General features: G+C 37.1%; 1 protein-coding gene across 1 annotated transcript in view; it reads right to left on the bottom strand.

Moving 5' to 3' along the window:
* The window catches only part of RYR2 (ryanodine receptor 2), a 784,036-nt gene that overhangs the window by 111,497 nt on the left and 655,698 nt on the right, over positions 1-16,841 (bottom strand). The window contains exons 68-73 of the mRNA XM_055233438.2: positions 15,115-15,435; positions 13,287-13,527; positions 12,821-12,908; positions 10,174-10,266; positions 4,691-4,861; positions 3,535-3,594 (exon numbers count right to left, since the gene is read on the bottom strand). Coding sequence (XP_055089413.1) covers positions 3,535-3,594; positions 4,691-4,861; positions 10,174-10,266; positions 12,821-12,908; positions 13,287-13,527; positions 15,115-15,435 — 974 coding nt within the window. The remainder of the gene's footprint in view (positions 1-3,534; positions 3,595-4,690; positions 4,862-10,173; positions 10,267-12,820; positions 12,909-13,286; positions 13,528-15,114; positions 15,436-16,841) is intronic.

Raw genomic sequence — 16,841 nt, 5'->3', positions numbered from 1 at the left:
AGTAGAGAAGATAGACATTAAACAAATATTTATAATTGTGATAAGGGCTACTAAAACAAAATATAAAATACCGTGAGATTTATCATACTCTTTGGTGGTTGGGTAGATTTCCCTTAACACAAGACGTAACTAGGGCTTAAGGATGAGTGGGAAACTGGAAAACAAAATGGGTGAGGCTACACTTGCTCTTTCTCCTCCCCATTCACAGTCTAATTGTAGAAAGATTTCTGTGTTTACTTTTATGGGCAAGGATATAGGATAGCATTTACCTATAAATATTTGGACTCTACAACAGAGCTTAATTTCACTGAGACAAAGATATTAAATTATATAAATCAATAGAGGTTTTTAAAATCATAAAGGAGTCTACACGTTTTACTTTTCAATACCATCAAATTTCCTTGGTGAAAAATGTATATGAAATCTTCATGTTTTTAGAAACATTATTATAAGTCATAGAAATTGACAAAAGCAAGCAACTTAATGGGGGTAGAACATATCAGTTCAAATAAATAATATAGAATAAGCATGTTATTAAAAATGGACAAGGCAGCCGGGCATGGTGGCTCACACCTGTAATCCCCAGCACTTTGGGAGGCCAAGGCGGGTGGATTACTTGAAGTCAGGAGTTTGAGATCAGCCTGGCCGACGTGGTGAAACCTCTTTGTGATTAAAAATACAAAAAATTAGCTGGGCGTGGTGGTGCACGCCTATAATCACAGCTACTCGGGAAGCTGAGGCGGGAGAATCGCTTGAACTCAAGGAGGCGGAGGTTGCAGTGAACCGAGACTGCACCACTGCCCTGCAGCCTGGGTGACCAAGTGAAACTCCATCTCAAAAAATAACAAACAGACAAACAAACAAACAAACAAACAACGAACAAAGCAATCCCCTTGTATTTTCTTCCACTTTAGAATCTCCATTAGAAATGGGAGACTGAATGTTATGAAGCAGAAATAAATAGATGACATCTGAAACTTCACAACTCCCAGACTGAGAGTGCATAGTTCAAAATGTCAAAAATAACTTTCATCTACAAGCAAACATAGACAGATAGAGCTTTGTATATAAATGACTTGTAAAGACTACTTATCCTTTGATAAAATAAAATATTTTCATCTGTACACTTTTGAAGTCTGAGGACTATGTTTGATACTTACAGGTTTCAATCTGTACTCTTAGTTCTATTTAATGCATAAACATAATTAATAAAGTAGAATCTTTATTCTAACATAAAATTACTCCTCTGGCCTCAGGATGAACAGCCCTACAATTTCAAGACAATGCATTCAAGAAGTTAGTAATAAAAAAAATCATTTTTTGAAAATCTGTGTATCTCAGTATGTCTGCCTAGCCCCTAGTGTAAGAGAGTGTAGAATAAAATGACAAGATGAATATTTATTCATTACCTCTTTTCAGATCTTATTCATTTGGAGGTGAAATATTGACTATCAATGTTTCCTGTTTTACTCTCTTCCTTCTTCCTTTCTCCCTAACATGTCATCTAAACTGTCCAAAGTATTCTTACAAGTGACCTTTAGAATACAATGGACAAACCTCTTTCTGCTTATAATCATAACCATCTTTATTTGACCATTTCTTGAGATTGGCCCAGACTCCTCTTAAGAGGTACTGAGCACTCTCTGTTTTTAACTCAGTAATTGTTGAACTAGATAATGGTGCTCTAGGTGTGGTCCATGGTCCCCTGGGGATCCCCAGCACCCTTTCATGGGGTACCTGATCTTCTCACATACCCATGTACGTAAAAACATTTAGTGTCTCTCCCTAAAGGGGAAAAATGTTTGCAGTGTCAACTCTTCTTCTGAAGTTCCAATAGAGGCTTTATAAACTTTTTAAAAAATGTTCAAATTCTTCTGGCCTTCTGAAAAGAGATCATACTCTAATAGTAATTAATCTCTTACTCTAAAAGAATTGTTAGGAAACAACTGAGTACGCATCAAATTTCACATGAAATTTGCTCTAAGTAAATACTTGTGCATTGTGAATGTGATAAAGGCATATCTCACCTTTATATTATTCTTTAAAGTGCTAATTTAAAAAGAATATGGTTTGGATCTTTGGAAAAAGACATTTTAATGCCAAGAAGGCCATGTATTATATTGTTGTTGCTACTTTTTGACATTCGCATATTTTCATAATTAAAAAAAATTCCTCAGAAGGGACACCAGAATCGAAGACAACAGGCTGAGTGAAAATACTAGCTTGACTTTTAAAACTGCATCACGGGTTTTATAAACAAATGAATAACTTATTCAATGGTATAAAAGAATTTCCAAATAATAGTATATGGTCACTGGACTGCCAAAACTACTTCTAACAATTCTTTAACCCACCATTAAAAAGTAGGTGTTGTGTCGATTTCCATCCATGTTTTTATTCTAACTGTACACTCTTCTCTTCTCCTTAGGTAAACTCATTGATTCCTGTTGCTGCAAATCTCGATATGGCCTATTGATACAGTTTGGATCTGTGTCCCTGCCCAAATCTTATGCTGAAATGTAATCCTCAGTGTTGGGGATGGAGTCTGATGGGAGCTGAGTTGATCACGGGGCAAAATTTTCATGAGTGGTTTAGCAGCATCCCCTGGGTGCTGTCCTCGAGATTCTCGTGAGATCTGGTTAAGTGTGTGGCACCTCCCTCCTCACTGCTCTTGTTCCTGCTCCTGCCAGGTGAGATACCTGCCTCTCCTTCACCATCTGCCATGATTGTAAGCTTCCTGGAGCCTCCCCAAAAGCAGATGCCCGTGTTACACTTTCTCTACAGCCTGCAGAACCGTGAATCAATTAAACCTCTTTTCTTCCTAAATTACCCAGTCTCAGATTATATAGCAATGCAAGAATGGCCTAATTCACCTATAGACTAAAAGACTCTTAAAAATATGTATTTAATTACTGATCGCTCCATGTAAATTTTTTGTTTTTTGAGACAGAATTTCCCTTTGTCACCTAGGCTGGAGTGCAGTGGCATGGTCTTGGTTCACTACAACCTCCGCCTCCCAGGCTCAAGCCATCCTCCCGCCTCAGCCACCCAAGTAGCTGGGACTACAGTTGTGTACCACCACCCCGCTAATTTTTGTACTTTTTGTAGAGACGGGGTTTTGCCATGTTGCCCAGGCTCAAACTCTTGGGCTCAAGTGATCTGCCTGCCTCAGCCTCCCAAAGTGTTGGGAGTACAGGTGTGAGCCACTGTGCCTAATCAACATTTTCTTATAGACACCTGTCTCTATGTCCAAAAGACTCTAAAACTCATCAAAAGAATACATCCAATCTGTATTTCTACTGATGATATATGTTTTTTTCCAAAATTTGACAATCTCTGGTAATTTTCTTTAAAAACATATCATTATTATCTTTAGAATTTTTAATACAAAAGGCTTTGCCAGTAGGATAATGACTAATTAAAATATGTCCATTACTTTAATGCTTAAAGTAACATTATTTATAGTACTATTTTAAAGAGAGATTAACTAATGTATAGATAGTAAATGTGGCTTGAGAATAAAACTTGGCTTACCTTGCCTTGTAAATGAATATTGCTGCGGATTATATCTCGTACTTCATCCTCAGTATCTTTCTGTCAAGAAATATATATTACCTAAAAGGAGTCTTATATTGCATCAACTGTCACAAGTCAATAGAAACAATCGAAACCTTTTTTGAAATAGTATACGTCTGAGAAACATCTTTATAAAATTACATGCCGCAAATTCGGGGCATTCTCATTCAAATAATTTCTTGGTACTGCTGTAGCCTGAAGCAAGGTAATGACCTGCTTTACCTCCACAGTAAGGACATTAAAATTCAATGGAATCAAGTTTCCAATTCATAAGAAGAAGGGGGGCCATAGCATGTTTTCTTGGGCTGAAATAGAAGTATATCTCCAGTATTCTTCCAAATCTCCACAGTCATTTTAGCCCTTAATAACATTCTCCATGACCTAGTACTAGCAAGGGAAATGCAACTGAGAATCAAACTCTAGACAACTGCCAGTAGAGCTGCGTGATGCAGCCCACTCCCACAGCTTCCCCTCAATTCACTCATTTTAGAATGTCAAACGCTGCATGTACAGTGACGAGCTTCAGTGATTCAACATGGAATGGAGAATATGTCCTCCAATTTACATAAATATAAAATAGAAATTCCAATGTGCAAAATATTGCATCCTCATTTGCATAGCTATGAAGAACAGAAACTCAGAGGACATTGTAAAATCTTGAGAACTTAAATCTTGCAGAGGAGCTTGAGTCTTGCAGAGGAAAATAGCAGCTAATTTAAAAGTCAACACCTTATCTACCCACAGTTGGCACAATATATTATGCTTCTAACATTGAAAAATCACCCTTCATAAATTTGAATATACTTCTCATCACAAACTTTATATAGAAGTTTATATGAAATCCATTTTTTTTTCACTACCAGAGATTGGTTTGTGTCTTTTCTGTTTGGTTCTTGAATATGTCCCGGAGGTGATTAACATAACTTAGAAATAAAAGCATCCTCAAAAAAAAAAGCAGTCTTTATGTTTGAGTCTTGGGCCTGTCTAGAAAACCTGCTTAATAAAACACGTAATGCAAATGAAATATTGACATAGGGCAGTGAGACAAAGGAATCAAACATGGAGAGTCTGGAGGTCAGATGATCATTACCGCTGGGATGAAAAGGAGACTTACCAGGCTAAATCGATTTTTGGCCAGAGCAATGAGCTCCTGGTCCCCAGGGGCACAGATGTTCAACCCAATGGGCAGTAACCGCTTCAGAGCTGCTACAATCAGAGAGGTCTGCATGGAATACCGATCTCCTTTGCGCTTCATTTTCTTCCTTTCCTGATCAGAAACAGCTGCCTATGGAACAAAGAGAAGTGCTGGGATCTGAACCTGCTTTCCTCACATGTAGAACCACTGTGACCTTTCTCTAACTTGTCACTTCGTCTTCCTCATTTTCTGCTGCTCCTAGTTTTGAAAATCCTCCTGATTTGAGAATAATTTTTCTCTTCCCTTCTTAGCATCTTTTGCTAATTTTAAGTCCTACCCTGAGATTCCTAGGTCATTATAATTCATTGGTATGCATTCCTATGTAATTTTTAGAAGAAAAATGAAAATTGTAATTTTAGGGAAGCAGATACATATATAAAAAATTCTATAGTAATTTCAGATATTGTGTGCTTTCTAATTTTCAATGCTTAAGAAATATAAGAATAAAGGGCTTATTTTTGTTTTGACAAATGCTTGCTTTGAAATATATATACATGTATATGGTGTGTGTGTGTGTGTGTGTGTGTGGTCTAATATATCAGAACAATTATAAAATGCATTTTCCTTTTATACAGTCTGCAAACTTGTCTTCCTAGAGCCTCAGTCCCTGTCTAGTAGAAATAGAAGTAATATACTCATTAGAGTTTCATAAATATTCAGGACTATCTGGATAACCAGTTTACAATTGAATATTGCCATGTTACTCAAGGGCTCGCTTGTGACATTTTTGAGGCTTATGCTAGTAACACAGGGTCACCTTAAACGCCAGAGTCTAATTTTCACTGTGTAATGAGGATTCTATCAAGAGGGCATGTTCTAATGCCAAAATTAAAATAATTGTCCCACACCCACTTATTTGTGCATGTTGAATATTTTGTAGCAGTAATTCAAACTTAGAACATAGTTTCATGATAATGAAAAATATTTTAATATTTATAAATATAAATACATTGTAATAGTCTTGGGCTATTGAGAAAAAAACATAATATAATTTAATATACAAATGATCTGTTCTACTTAACAGAAGGTAAAATATATCATAGCATGAGGTTGAAAGACATTTTTAGGATAGTAAAAGTAGTGAAACCAGTGAGTCACCATGTAGCAATGGTAGCTTATATATTACATTATAAAATATATAATTATGTAATAATTATACTGCATATTGATGTCTTATATTAAACCTATAATCTTCTGAACCATATCAGTAAGAATCATACGTCTGTTCCAAAAAGATGTGCTTATTGCATGAATCCCATTTTTAAATGTACCAACTTGTAAGAGATTATTCTCAGTAAGTTTATTAGAAAAAACATGATGAATAATTTGTACTGTTAAATTGATTCATTCATTAAAAAATGGATCATTTAAAATGGGCTCTTTGTTCAAAGGACAACATTACTAAAATGATAAAAAAAAAAAACTACCCAAATGAAGAACCACTATCCTAAAAATTAAGCAAATTGATACAAATTATACAAACATACTTCTATCCAATACCGGTAATTTAGTTTCAGCAAAGCAACATCCCCAATATAGTCTAAATTTTATTGGTTTGGAGTTTTCCTAGTCTAAATTTATTGGTGTTAGAGTTTTCATTGATTTTAACCTGCAAAGTTCTTTTGGTTTTATGGTCATATAGGCAGAAAGAGCTTATATCTGGTTTAATATTTATAAATACTTGTGAGCTTATAAGAAAAATAATCAACACTAAATGCATCTACAAATTGCTCAATTTTGAGTAACACTAGGCAAATGAATTCCTACTTATACACAAACAATAATTTTGCTTTCCACCCCAGAAGAAATCTATAACTGGAAAGAGCAGTAAATATTTGAACATTTATGGGTGATATCACTGTTCATATGAGGAAATTAAATCTATAAGCAATAAAATATCCTCCTGTACACATACACCGGGTATTTTTTGTTCATTTGTTTAGTGCCTATTTCCTCCCCAAACTACGTAGCTCCTTTGGGGCAGCTGCCAAACCTGTTTTGTCCTTTCTCTGTATTCAAAGCCACACACTGTGCCTTGCTCATAGGAGCAGCTCAATAATTTAAACAGAGCCGCTAAAGCTAATGAATTTGCATACTTTTTCATTTTCAATCTGTGCATTTGGATCAGATATAAAGATGCAGTAACATGGCCCATATGTGGGCATATTTAAGAAGGGAAGTGGGATAACCTGAGCCCTTTCTTAAATCAATCACCTGAGGCTTTTTTTTTTTTTTTTTTTTTTTTAGATGGAGTCTTGCTCTGTCGCCAGGCTGGAGTGCAGTGGTGTGATCTCGGCTCACTGCAGTCTCCGCCTCCTGGGTTCAAGCAATTCTCTGCCTCAGCCTCCTGAGTAGCTGGGATTACAGGCACCCACCACCACGCCCAGCTAATTTTTTTTTTTTGTATTTTTAGTAGAGATGGGGTTTCACCATCTTGGCCAGGCTGGTCTTAAACTCCTGACCTCGTGGTCCATCTGCCTCAGCCTCCCAAAGTGCTGGGATTACACGCGTGAGCCACCGCGCCCGGCCACCTGAGCCCTTTCTTAAATCAATTAATCAATCAATCAACCTCTGCTTCTGCCTCCTCTCTGTCTCTCACACGCCCACAAACATACAAATATGATTGTAACAATTTCACAGAAAATAGCCTTAAATTTAATAGTGGACCAGGAAAATGGCAAGAAAGACATCAAACAGACTCTTCTTCAAAGACACTGTTAGATGAGTGAAAACAGTGCTATGGCTGCATAAAATGGGGTATCAGCAGGCTCCTCCACCCTCTCGCCTTATGACTCATCTAGAAAAGACTCATTTTTCAGTATCTGTTCAAATCCTCACTTACCTCTGACATCTTTGACTATCCTATCAGTTTCTTTCTCTCATATGTTTTCTAAGTACTTATTAACTATATGATTGTTAGATATTCAGTTGTATTTTAACTTTATCATTTTGTTACTACAATTCACATCTGTTAAAATTTGTTGCATGCCTGTAATCTGTGAGGCAGAATACACATATTATTCTGATTTTGCAAGCCTCCATCAAGGTAAGCAGCATGACAAACATTTTGCTGCTATGAACAGTGAGGTTTAAGATGAGTGAGGGGATTATTAAGTGGCAGAGTCAGCACTTCAGGTTGATCTGCCCCTGAAAGCCAAGCTCTTTCCTTTACCACATTACGAACGGGAAGCACAGTTTTAATCGGTTGTATTTATCACATGACCTTTCTGTGGGAACTTAAAAAAATTTTCTAATATTCCTACAATGAAATAGCCTACCCCCCAAAAAAAACCCATAAAAAGATACTTTTTTGTATTTTAGATATAGTAATTACAAAAATGAGCCTAGCTTTAAATGTCCAAGTCCTGTGATTACATTTCAACAGGAAATGAAATCTTAAGAAAAAAACAGAGTACAATTGTATAATGCAACAGGCAAAACCCACCTTTCTCACACCCACAAATAAAACACAGAGAACCTGTAATAAATGGTATCTACCTATCTATCTATCTATCTATATATTTTTTTTGAGATGGATTTTCGTTCTTGTTGCCTAGGCTGGAGTGCAATCCAAGTACTTTGGGAGGCCGAGGCTGGCAGATCACGAGGTCAGGAGTTCGAGACCAGCCTGGCTAATATGGTGAAACCCTGTCTCTACTAAAAATACAAAAATTAACTGGGCATGGTGGCATGTGCCTGTAGTCCCAGCTACTTGGGAGGCTGAGGCAGGAGAATCGCTTGAACCCAGGAGGCAGAGGTTGCAGTGAGCCAAGATCGCACCACTGCACTCCAGCCTGGGCAACAAAGCAAGGCACCGTCTCAAAAAAACAAAACAAAACAAACAAAAACAAAAAAATAATTTTTTAGTTTGAGAAAATTTGTGGGTCAGAAATGTTAAAATTGAGAGGTTCTTATCTATTACTTCCCTTTTTTCTTCTTGCAAATAAGAGTAAATTGTGTTACAATTAGTCATCTTTATGCATGTCTCACTCTAGGTTCTATGACATGTAGTGCTTTGAGAGTATCTTTGAGAACTGGACTCAACTGATGGAAAAGAGGGAAAAGGGTGTCTGTATAGGAACACACAGACTTCTGGCATTAGCTTCTAGTTCATGTGCTGTCGGGTCAAACATAGGGCGTTCAAAACTCTTAAACAAGACTAGGCCTACCAAGCAGTACCATTCTACTTCCCTCGTGACAGATCACAGAGCAGGCCTGAGGATCTGGTGACTTTTGGAGGTCGGTGGAGTGCGTGTACCCAAGCTACTCTGTTGCCAGAATTCATTGAGTCAATAGAGGCTAATTTCCTCTGCCTGAGTAGCACTCACTTTTGGATCTTTGGCCATTTGGCAGCCAAATGTTACCACATGTAATATATTTATTTCTCATTTAGCAGGAATTAAACATATAAAGCCCCTTTAAAATGCTTTAAATGGAAGCTCCTCCCCTCCCCAATGTGAGTGATAGAGAAAACAAAAATCTGGAAAGATACTTCCCACTTCATGTGTGAGAACCTGGAATTCGTCCATGTGGCTTTTAAATAATGCAGCGAATTTATTTTGAGGTCTGTTTATTTGGTACACATAAGCACACAAATATTCACACTTGATGGATACATAGTGTTGACGTGTTAAACATACATTATACTGACTGATAATTTTGTGAGTGGGGTGTGTGTGTGTGTGTGTGTGTGTGTGTGTGTGTGTGTGTGAAGCATGTCTTTATTCTGTTGCTCTGACATCTTGGAGATGTGCTGATCCTGGGGAGACAGCCGTCCCTCCCATGGTTAGCCAAGTCCTAGAGAAGGAAATGTCTTCCTTGGTCTGGGGAGCTTGCTTTTCATATACAAATCAACTAATCCAGAGCCCACACTGACCCCCACCTCCCCTATCAGGCTCTTATACTCTGGGCTACTAACCACTGCTCTAATCACTCTGCAACTAGGTACTAGGCAACCAAGGACAGGCCCTATGATGTGGAGCCCCTGAAAATTATTCAAATTAGCCAATCAGAAACCTGGTTGCCCTGCCTTGTCCATTCCTTCCAGTGGAGACCAGGAGGCAAGCTCTCGCCCACGTCTTCTCCTTGCTCTCTCTGCCTCCTGACCAACCCTGACCCCTCCCCGGGTCCCTGCCTGGCATGGCATGCCTCCTGTTTCCAGGGATCTGTCAGTAGAAATGTCTTCCTTCATGACAGTCATTTCCTGTCTGCATGTCTTACCATGCCTGATTCAAACAAATTCCGGTAACCTTAAAACAGCTTGCTTGTTTTAACCAATTTATAACATTACCAAATCTATCAGATTCCAGTTACAAATCTTTGAAAATCTAAAAAAAAAAAGTCAATTCATGAAAGTCACATTTGGATATTTTCTGGAACAGTGAAACAGTTTATAGTAATACCTTTGACATCTTTGACTTGGTATCAGTAATAAGGAAAGACATATTGTTGATTTCATTCTGCACAACGAAGTTCTGCTCTTCTCTTTTGAAATTCTGAGAAGTTGCAAAGGAAATTTCAGTTAAAACCACTTAGAGAAGTCTTTGCAATTAGAGGTTACACAGAACCTGCAAGTTTTTACAGAGATAAGTATTAATTTGATATATAAGAATTATCGAAAAAGGATACAAGTATTTCCTGAGTATCTAATGAGAGTGCTTGGCTAGGAGCAATAATTCTGGGAACTAGATATGAATATGCACATTGCAAAGATGGGAAAACTAAGGTTCAGAAAATTTAATTGCAAGATCACAAGTTTACCAAGGAGTAGAATGAATATTCAAACCCCTGTTTAGCTGGTGAAAGGCATATACTGATTCCTGAGATTAACATAGACTTTCCAAGGACACATGGAACTATGATGTCACTTTCTATTCTGTCATATCTTTTATCTATTTTTAAAATACCATATCATTATTTATTCCCTTTTAATTTGGGAACATAAAAAGACTGGCAAAATCAATTTGCCTTTAAATATTTGGGGAAAAACATAACACATTAGCCAATTTATGTTTATATTAATATATGCTCATGAGATTCAAAGGTACATATTTAGATATTTTTCCTTATTCTTGAAAGTATGATTAGACATTCATCTGAAAACCTACTGATTATGATAAATACTCTTGTTCCAAACTTTAGTCTTGTACCTAAATCTAAAGACACTTCTTCGGCATTTTAATGATTGAGAAAGCTGAAGATTTTCAGTTCTTCAAAGAAAAATATGCAGTTTTTAGTAATTTTTTCCTGGGCTCCCCCTATTTTCCCATGAGGCATTCTAGGTGAAGTAACCCAACAGGGAAAACAAGAGGCAAAAAGCAAAAATTCATCTTTGTTCTTTGGCAGCTCAAAATGGACTGATTTCTTCTGGAATTCATTTATTTATTCACTCATTCATACATGTATTTAGAGACAGGGTCTGGCTCTGTCACCCAGGCTGGGATGCAGCTGTGCAATGACAGGGCACTGCAGCCTCAAACTCCTGAGCTCAAGCAATGCTCCCACCTGTCACTGGGCATGCATATCTATCTATCTATCTATCTATCTATCTATCTATCTATCTATCTATCTATCATCTATCTATCATCTATCTATCTATCTATCATCTATCTATCTATCTATCATCTATCTATCATCTATCTATCTATCTATCATCTATCTATCATCTATCTATCTATCTATCTATCTATCTATCTATCTATCATCTATCTATCATCTATCTATCTATCTATCTATCATCTATCTATCTATCTATCATCTATCTATCATCTATCTATCTATCTATCTATCTATCTATCTATCTATCTATCATCTATCATCTATCTATCTATCATCTATCTATCTATCATCTATCTATCTATCTATCTATCTATCTATCTATCTATCTATCTATCATCTATCTATCTATCTATCTACATATCTAATCTATTTATCTTTTTAGAGTGGATTTTGAATTTTCCTTGAGAATACCTTGGATGATCTATTGCATCCTCCAAACATGAGTTACACAGGATAAATAAATTTATATCTTTGTGAAGATGCAAATTTGCATGTTAAGCAGACATTATTTCATATATCCTTTCTGAGTGATTATGTTTTTAATGTATGTTTTTACATAAAGTTTGCTATTAAGTTTGACAGACTCCTCAGATTTAGGCAATAAATAATATTTATCATCCCAGATATTAAATATGAATACTTTATTTAAAAAATATTATGTGTTCAAAGTAATTTGATTTGTACAACAGTCTGATTAAGTAAACTGGTAAGATATCTCAGATGATAAAACTGAGGTTGAAATTTTTATTTTGTTTGTCTCTCATTTACAGAGTGGCATAGAATTATAATTGATATAAAAATTCTAAACTTTTAAAATAACTCAGGATAATCATCAATGCTCATTTACCTATATTCTAGTTACTGAAAATAAATGAAAGAATACTATATGATTATTATGATTAAAATCTTTTCCAGATTTAAAAATACATAGTTCCATTTGCAATATACAAAATAGTGAAAATTCACCAAATATGTACTTTAGAAATTCTATCAACAGGATTGTCAGTAGAAAGAAGCTTTATTTTAAAAGCCAACAGATTCTAAAATGTGAGCCAAACTAAATTCCTATAGGTGTAAAGTGTGAAGATAAAACAAATTTATGGAAGCAGTACCTTTACAAGTAAAATGAGTGTGTGTTATTGTTGGAAATCGCTAATCTATTTAAGCATGTCTCAAACTGAGAACTGCAAATTAAGAGAACAAAATGCCAAGAGACAGGGAAAGCTAGACAGTAAAAATAGTACATCTTTATGTAATGTCAATATTAGTCTAAACTTCAGGGGCAAATTTAAAATATGTTTATGCAGTACAATTAAAAATCTCTGTGATTTTTTTAAAGGATAAATTGCAAAACTCAAAAGAGGGTTTATATTCCCTCAGACTCCTCAGGGAAACCTATTCTCTCTCCTCAACTGTTATATGAAACCTAGGAGGCAAGTAGGCAGGTGCCTACAAACAGTAGGCGCCATCTGTCAATATTTTCACACTCACATGGGACTTCGACCAGTAGATAAACACTTCAGCCACCATGCGGAAGAGCTGCTCTGCTTCTGGGTTAGGCTCCTTTAGCCACTTTGCCCTGGATCACATAAGAAATAAAGTGGTTTCTCAGCCACTCCTTAAAATTAATTAAAAAAAAAATCACCCTCCCAAAGTTAAATGCACTGACCACAGAGCTCATGACGGTTTCAGCACAGAGTTGTAACATTTAAAAAAAATTGTAAACACCGTAACTGTCAAACTGTTAACTTTTATATGCAAAATCAGAATGAAATGGCCAACTTTGATTTCAAGGTGTTTTAATTTTAAGCCCAAAATTAACTTCCCTATAAACAATTAATTATAATTACCAATAAGCTCATGGCCAAATAGTGAATGAAGTGATTCAACAAGGACATGTGAGCCACGAAAGGTTACGACTGAATTGGGGAAATGACTAAATTACTTTTGACCATACCTGTTATAGTCCACAAATCTAATCAAGAGAGGGTAGAAGGCATAGAGATCTCTGGCCAGTGTGGTGAACTCATCTAGGATGAGGAGTTCAGCCTCTGACATGTCCCCCCTGGCCTCGGCCTTCAGGTGGTCTTCCTCAGACACCACCATAGCTGCCTTTTTCTTGAGTTTCTCCATTAATGGCAAGAAATGAGTTTTCAAGAGCTGAGGTTTCACTTTATTTATTATAGGCTGGGAAAACACTGTTTAAAGACAGACATTAGTATTCTGCTCTGTAAAACCATTCATTAAAATGATGACAGATCGTAATTATAATTGTAACATGATTAAAGCCTCCTTCTCCAGCACGCCACTTCCTTAAGGGCACAGCTCATGCCTCAGCCATTTTTCTAGTCCAAGCTCTAATTGCACAGTTGCTATTAAAAAAAAATGTTTACTGAGTTGAATTCAATGATCTTCCTTGTTTTTAGAATAGACAGCTAATTTAGAATGGAAAAAAAGACTTTCACTCATTTTGGAAATCATTTTCACACAAGAAATAAAATTCCCAAATGGAAAAGGTTCCCCTAACCCTTAGAATAGGGACAAGCTCTGCTACATAATTACTATATGAGACTATATACAGTTATCTCATTTTAACTATTCCCATCCTTGGCCCAATGGAAGAGTCAGATTACATGGAACACTGCTCTCTTATTTAATAATAACCGTAGTTGTTAATAATAGTTCTAAACTTGATTGGACCATTTTTAAAATGACCTTTTTCCCCCTGAAAGTAACATATAGGCATTGGGGAAAAGAATACAAGAGAAAAGTTAAAGTCAACCATAATCATCTACCCAAATTAATAAGTCATTGCTGCATTTCTTTGGAGTTTTCATTAGTAGATAAATTCATACACATATATATTATATATATAACATTCTGAATTCATTGTTTTAAAAACTCCATTTTGCCCTTCATAACATGAGTATTTCCAGGGCATAAAACATTGTTGAAACTTTAACATTTAAAGATGACATAGATGTGGTGGCTCACACCTGTAATCCCAGCACTTTGGGAGGCCGAGGTGGGTGGATCACCTGAGGTCAGGAGTTCGAGACCAGCCTGGCAAACATGGTGAAACCCTGTCTTTACTAAAAATAAAAAAGAAAATTAGCTGGACATGGTGGTGGGCATCTGTAATCCCAGCTACCCGGGAGGCTGAGGCAGGAGAACTGCCTGAATCCGGGAGGCAGGGGTTGCAGTGAGCCAAGATCTCACCATTGCACTCTGGCCTGGGCGACAAGAGTGAAACTCTAACTCAAAAACAAACAAACAAACAAAAAACAAAAGATGACATAATATTCTGGCATGTAGATGTATACAACTTATTTAGCCATATGCTAGTTATTGGGTACTTAGATTGCTTCTAACTTTTCAATATAAATAATTCAATAATTGTAGATATTAGACTACATTGTTTTGGTTTACTCTCCCCTCTCTATATATAACTTCTATATAACAGATGGCTAAAAGCAGATTGCTAAAAGTTGAATGTTTTATTTTTGTCTCTGGCTATAGAATCATTAGTTTTTATTGCTGTGTTTATTGATTAATCTTACAGAGATTGACAAGTCAGAAAATGTTTACTTAAAAGTAGTAACTATTTAACATATACCCAATGCCTGTTTTTATCTACATTAAAAAATAGCATGACAAATAATAATATTTTTGAGTAAAGAAAATATTAATACAAATTGTGATGGGAAAATTCTAGTTTATGTATTTAAAATTCTTTTGGAAATAAAACAAATTTCAGGGGTACAATGTCTTCTTCCAATTCTTACCCGCTAGCCTCTTCATCCAGGCTCCCTCATCAATCCCCAAGTTATTATATATGATTTTCAATATGTTCCCTAGAAGTGTGTTCATGTGCTCTGAGTTCAGGGCTGTGCAGCACATCTCGGCCCGTTCTGGATTGTTCTCAGGTCCGTGCTCCCACCAACGAGACATGTAGCTGCAAAGCATGGGCAGTATGACTTCCATGACATGTGGCATTTGAGTGTAGCGAATGCCGGACTCAGCTAATTCCACGATTTCTTCCATGAGTTTCTCCAAAGACGGTATGTTTGGACAAACATCTTCCACATTAGTTGGCAAACTGAGAGCTGGAGAAGTACACATAAAAATGGATTCTATTCAAAGAAAGTACTGAGATGATACAGCAGATTCCCACAGGCAGCTATTTCATGTTGGACTTCAAAACTTGGCAAGACCTGGCATGCCTTCAACTGGCTCCTTCTCCTGTTTTTCAAGATAGCGATTTCAAAGCTTCTCTCTTTCCCCTCATTTCCTACTGTACCATCACTCCCAGAAAACAGCCATTCCTCCTACTTCACAGTAAACAATAGTATCAAATATTTCCTCCTCTAACCTTGCTGCCCTCATGACCTACAAGCCATTTGTGACTGGCTCCACACTGGCCTCCATTCCCCATTTTTGAGGAAGTTTTGAAGTCCCCCACTCACGGCGCCACCGAATACCTGATGCCTTGCTCAGACCTGTATTTTCAGCCCTGTAATACCTCCTACCCAGCAGATACTCAAATCTTTCCTGGATTACTTAGCTGTCCAGGCACTCTCTGTCTGCAGGAACAAAGCTGCTTTCTACCGTGCAGCAAAATTGCACTTTGACAACTCATCTTTCCAACCGTTCAGTGGCATTTCATATCCCTGACCAAATTCCCTTTTCTTAAAACTCCCTTCTTTCTTAATATCAATGTGCCCAGGCTTTCTGGCTCCCTCTGAATGTTGTCGGTGTCCTTACTGACTCTCTTCTCCTTGCTGAACTCTTTTTGTTGTTGTTGTTGAGACGGAGTCTCGCTCTGTCGCCAGGCTGGAGTGCAGTGGCGCAATCTTGGCTCACTGCAAACTCTGCCTCCCCCGGTTCAAGCGATTCTCATGCCTCAGCCTCCTGAGTAGCCAGGTTTACAGGCATGCACCACTATGCCCGGCTAATTTTTGTATTTTTAGCAGAGACAGGGTTTCACCATGTTGGTCAGGCTGGTCTTGAACTCCTGACCTTGTGATCTACCCATGTCGGCCTCCCAAAGTGCTGGGATTACAGGCATGAGCCACATGCTCAGCCCTTGCTGAACTTTCAAATGCTGATTATCTTTAGGAATCTATCTTTGATTCTCTTTTTTTTTTGGTTTGCATGTTCATCTAGACAATTTTGGCCATTCTTTCTGCTATAAGCTAGTATCTCTAAAGCCATGTTTCTTAAAAACTGTTCTGACTCATCTGGGATGTCTCAAGCACAACTAAAACACAATGGATCTAAATCTAAACTTCTCCTTCTCTCTCCAGCCTATCTCAAGCATGCCCTAACTTGGTGGGGACATTATCCAGTCAATCACCTAGGAGAGAAACCTGGGATTAGGTCTAGGCTGCGATACTCCCTCATCTGCCACACAAGATGACTCTACCTCTAGGAGCTCTCACAATCAACACACATACACGCTGTCCAAGGGGGCGCTCAGTGACCTTGCTCTTGAATTACCACGTATTCTGAT

The sequence above is a fragment of the Symphalangus syndactylus genome, chromosome 19 (assembly GCF_028878055.3).
Source record: "Symphalangus syndactylus isolate Jambi chromosome 19, NHGRI_mSymSyn1-v2.1_pri, whole genome shotgun sequence".
Lineage (NCBI taxonomy): Eukaryota > Metazoa > Chordata > Mammalia > Primates > Hylobatidae > Symphalangus > Symphalangus syndactylus.
This window is presented reverse-complemented; position numbering and strand designations above follow the sequence as displayed.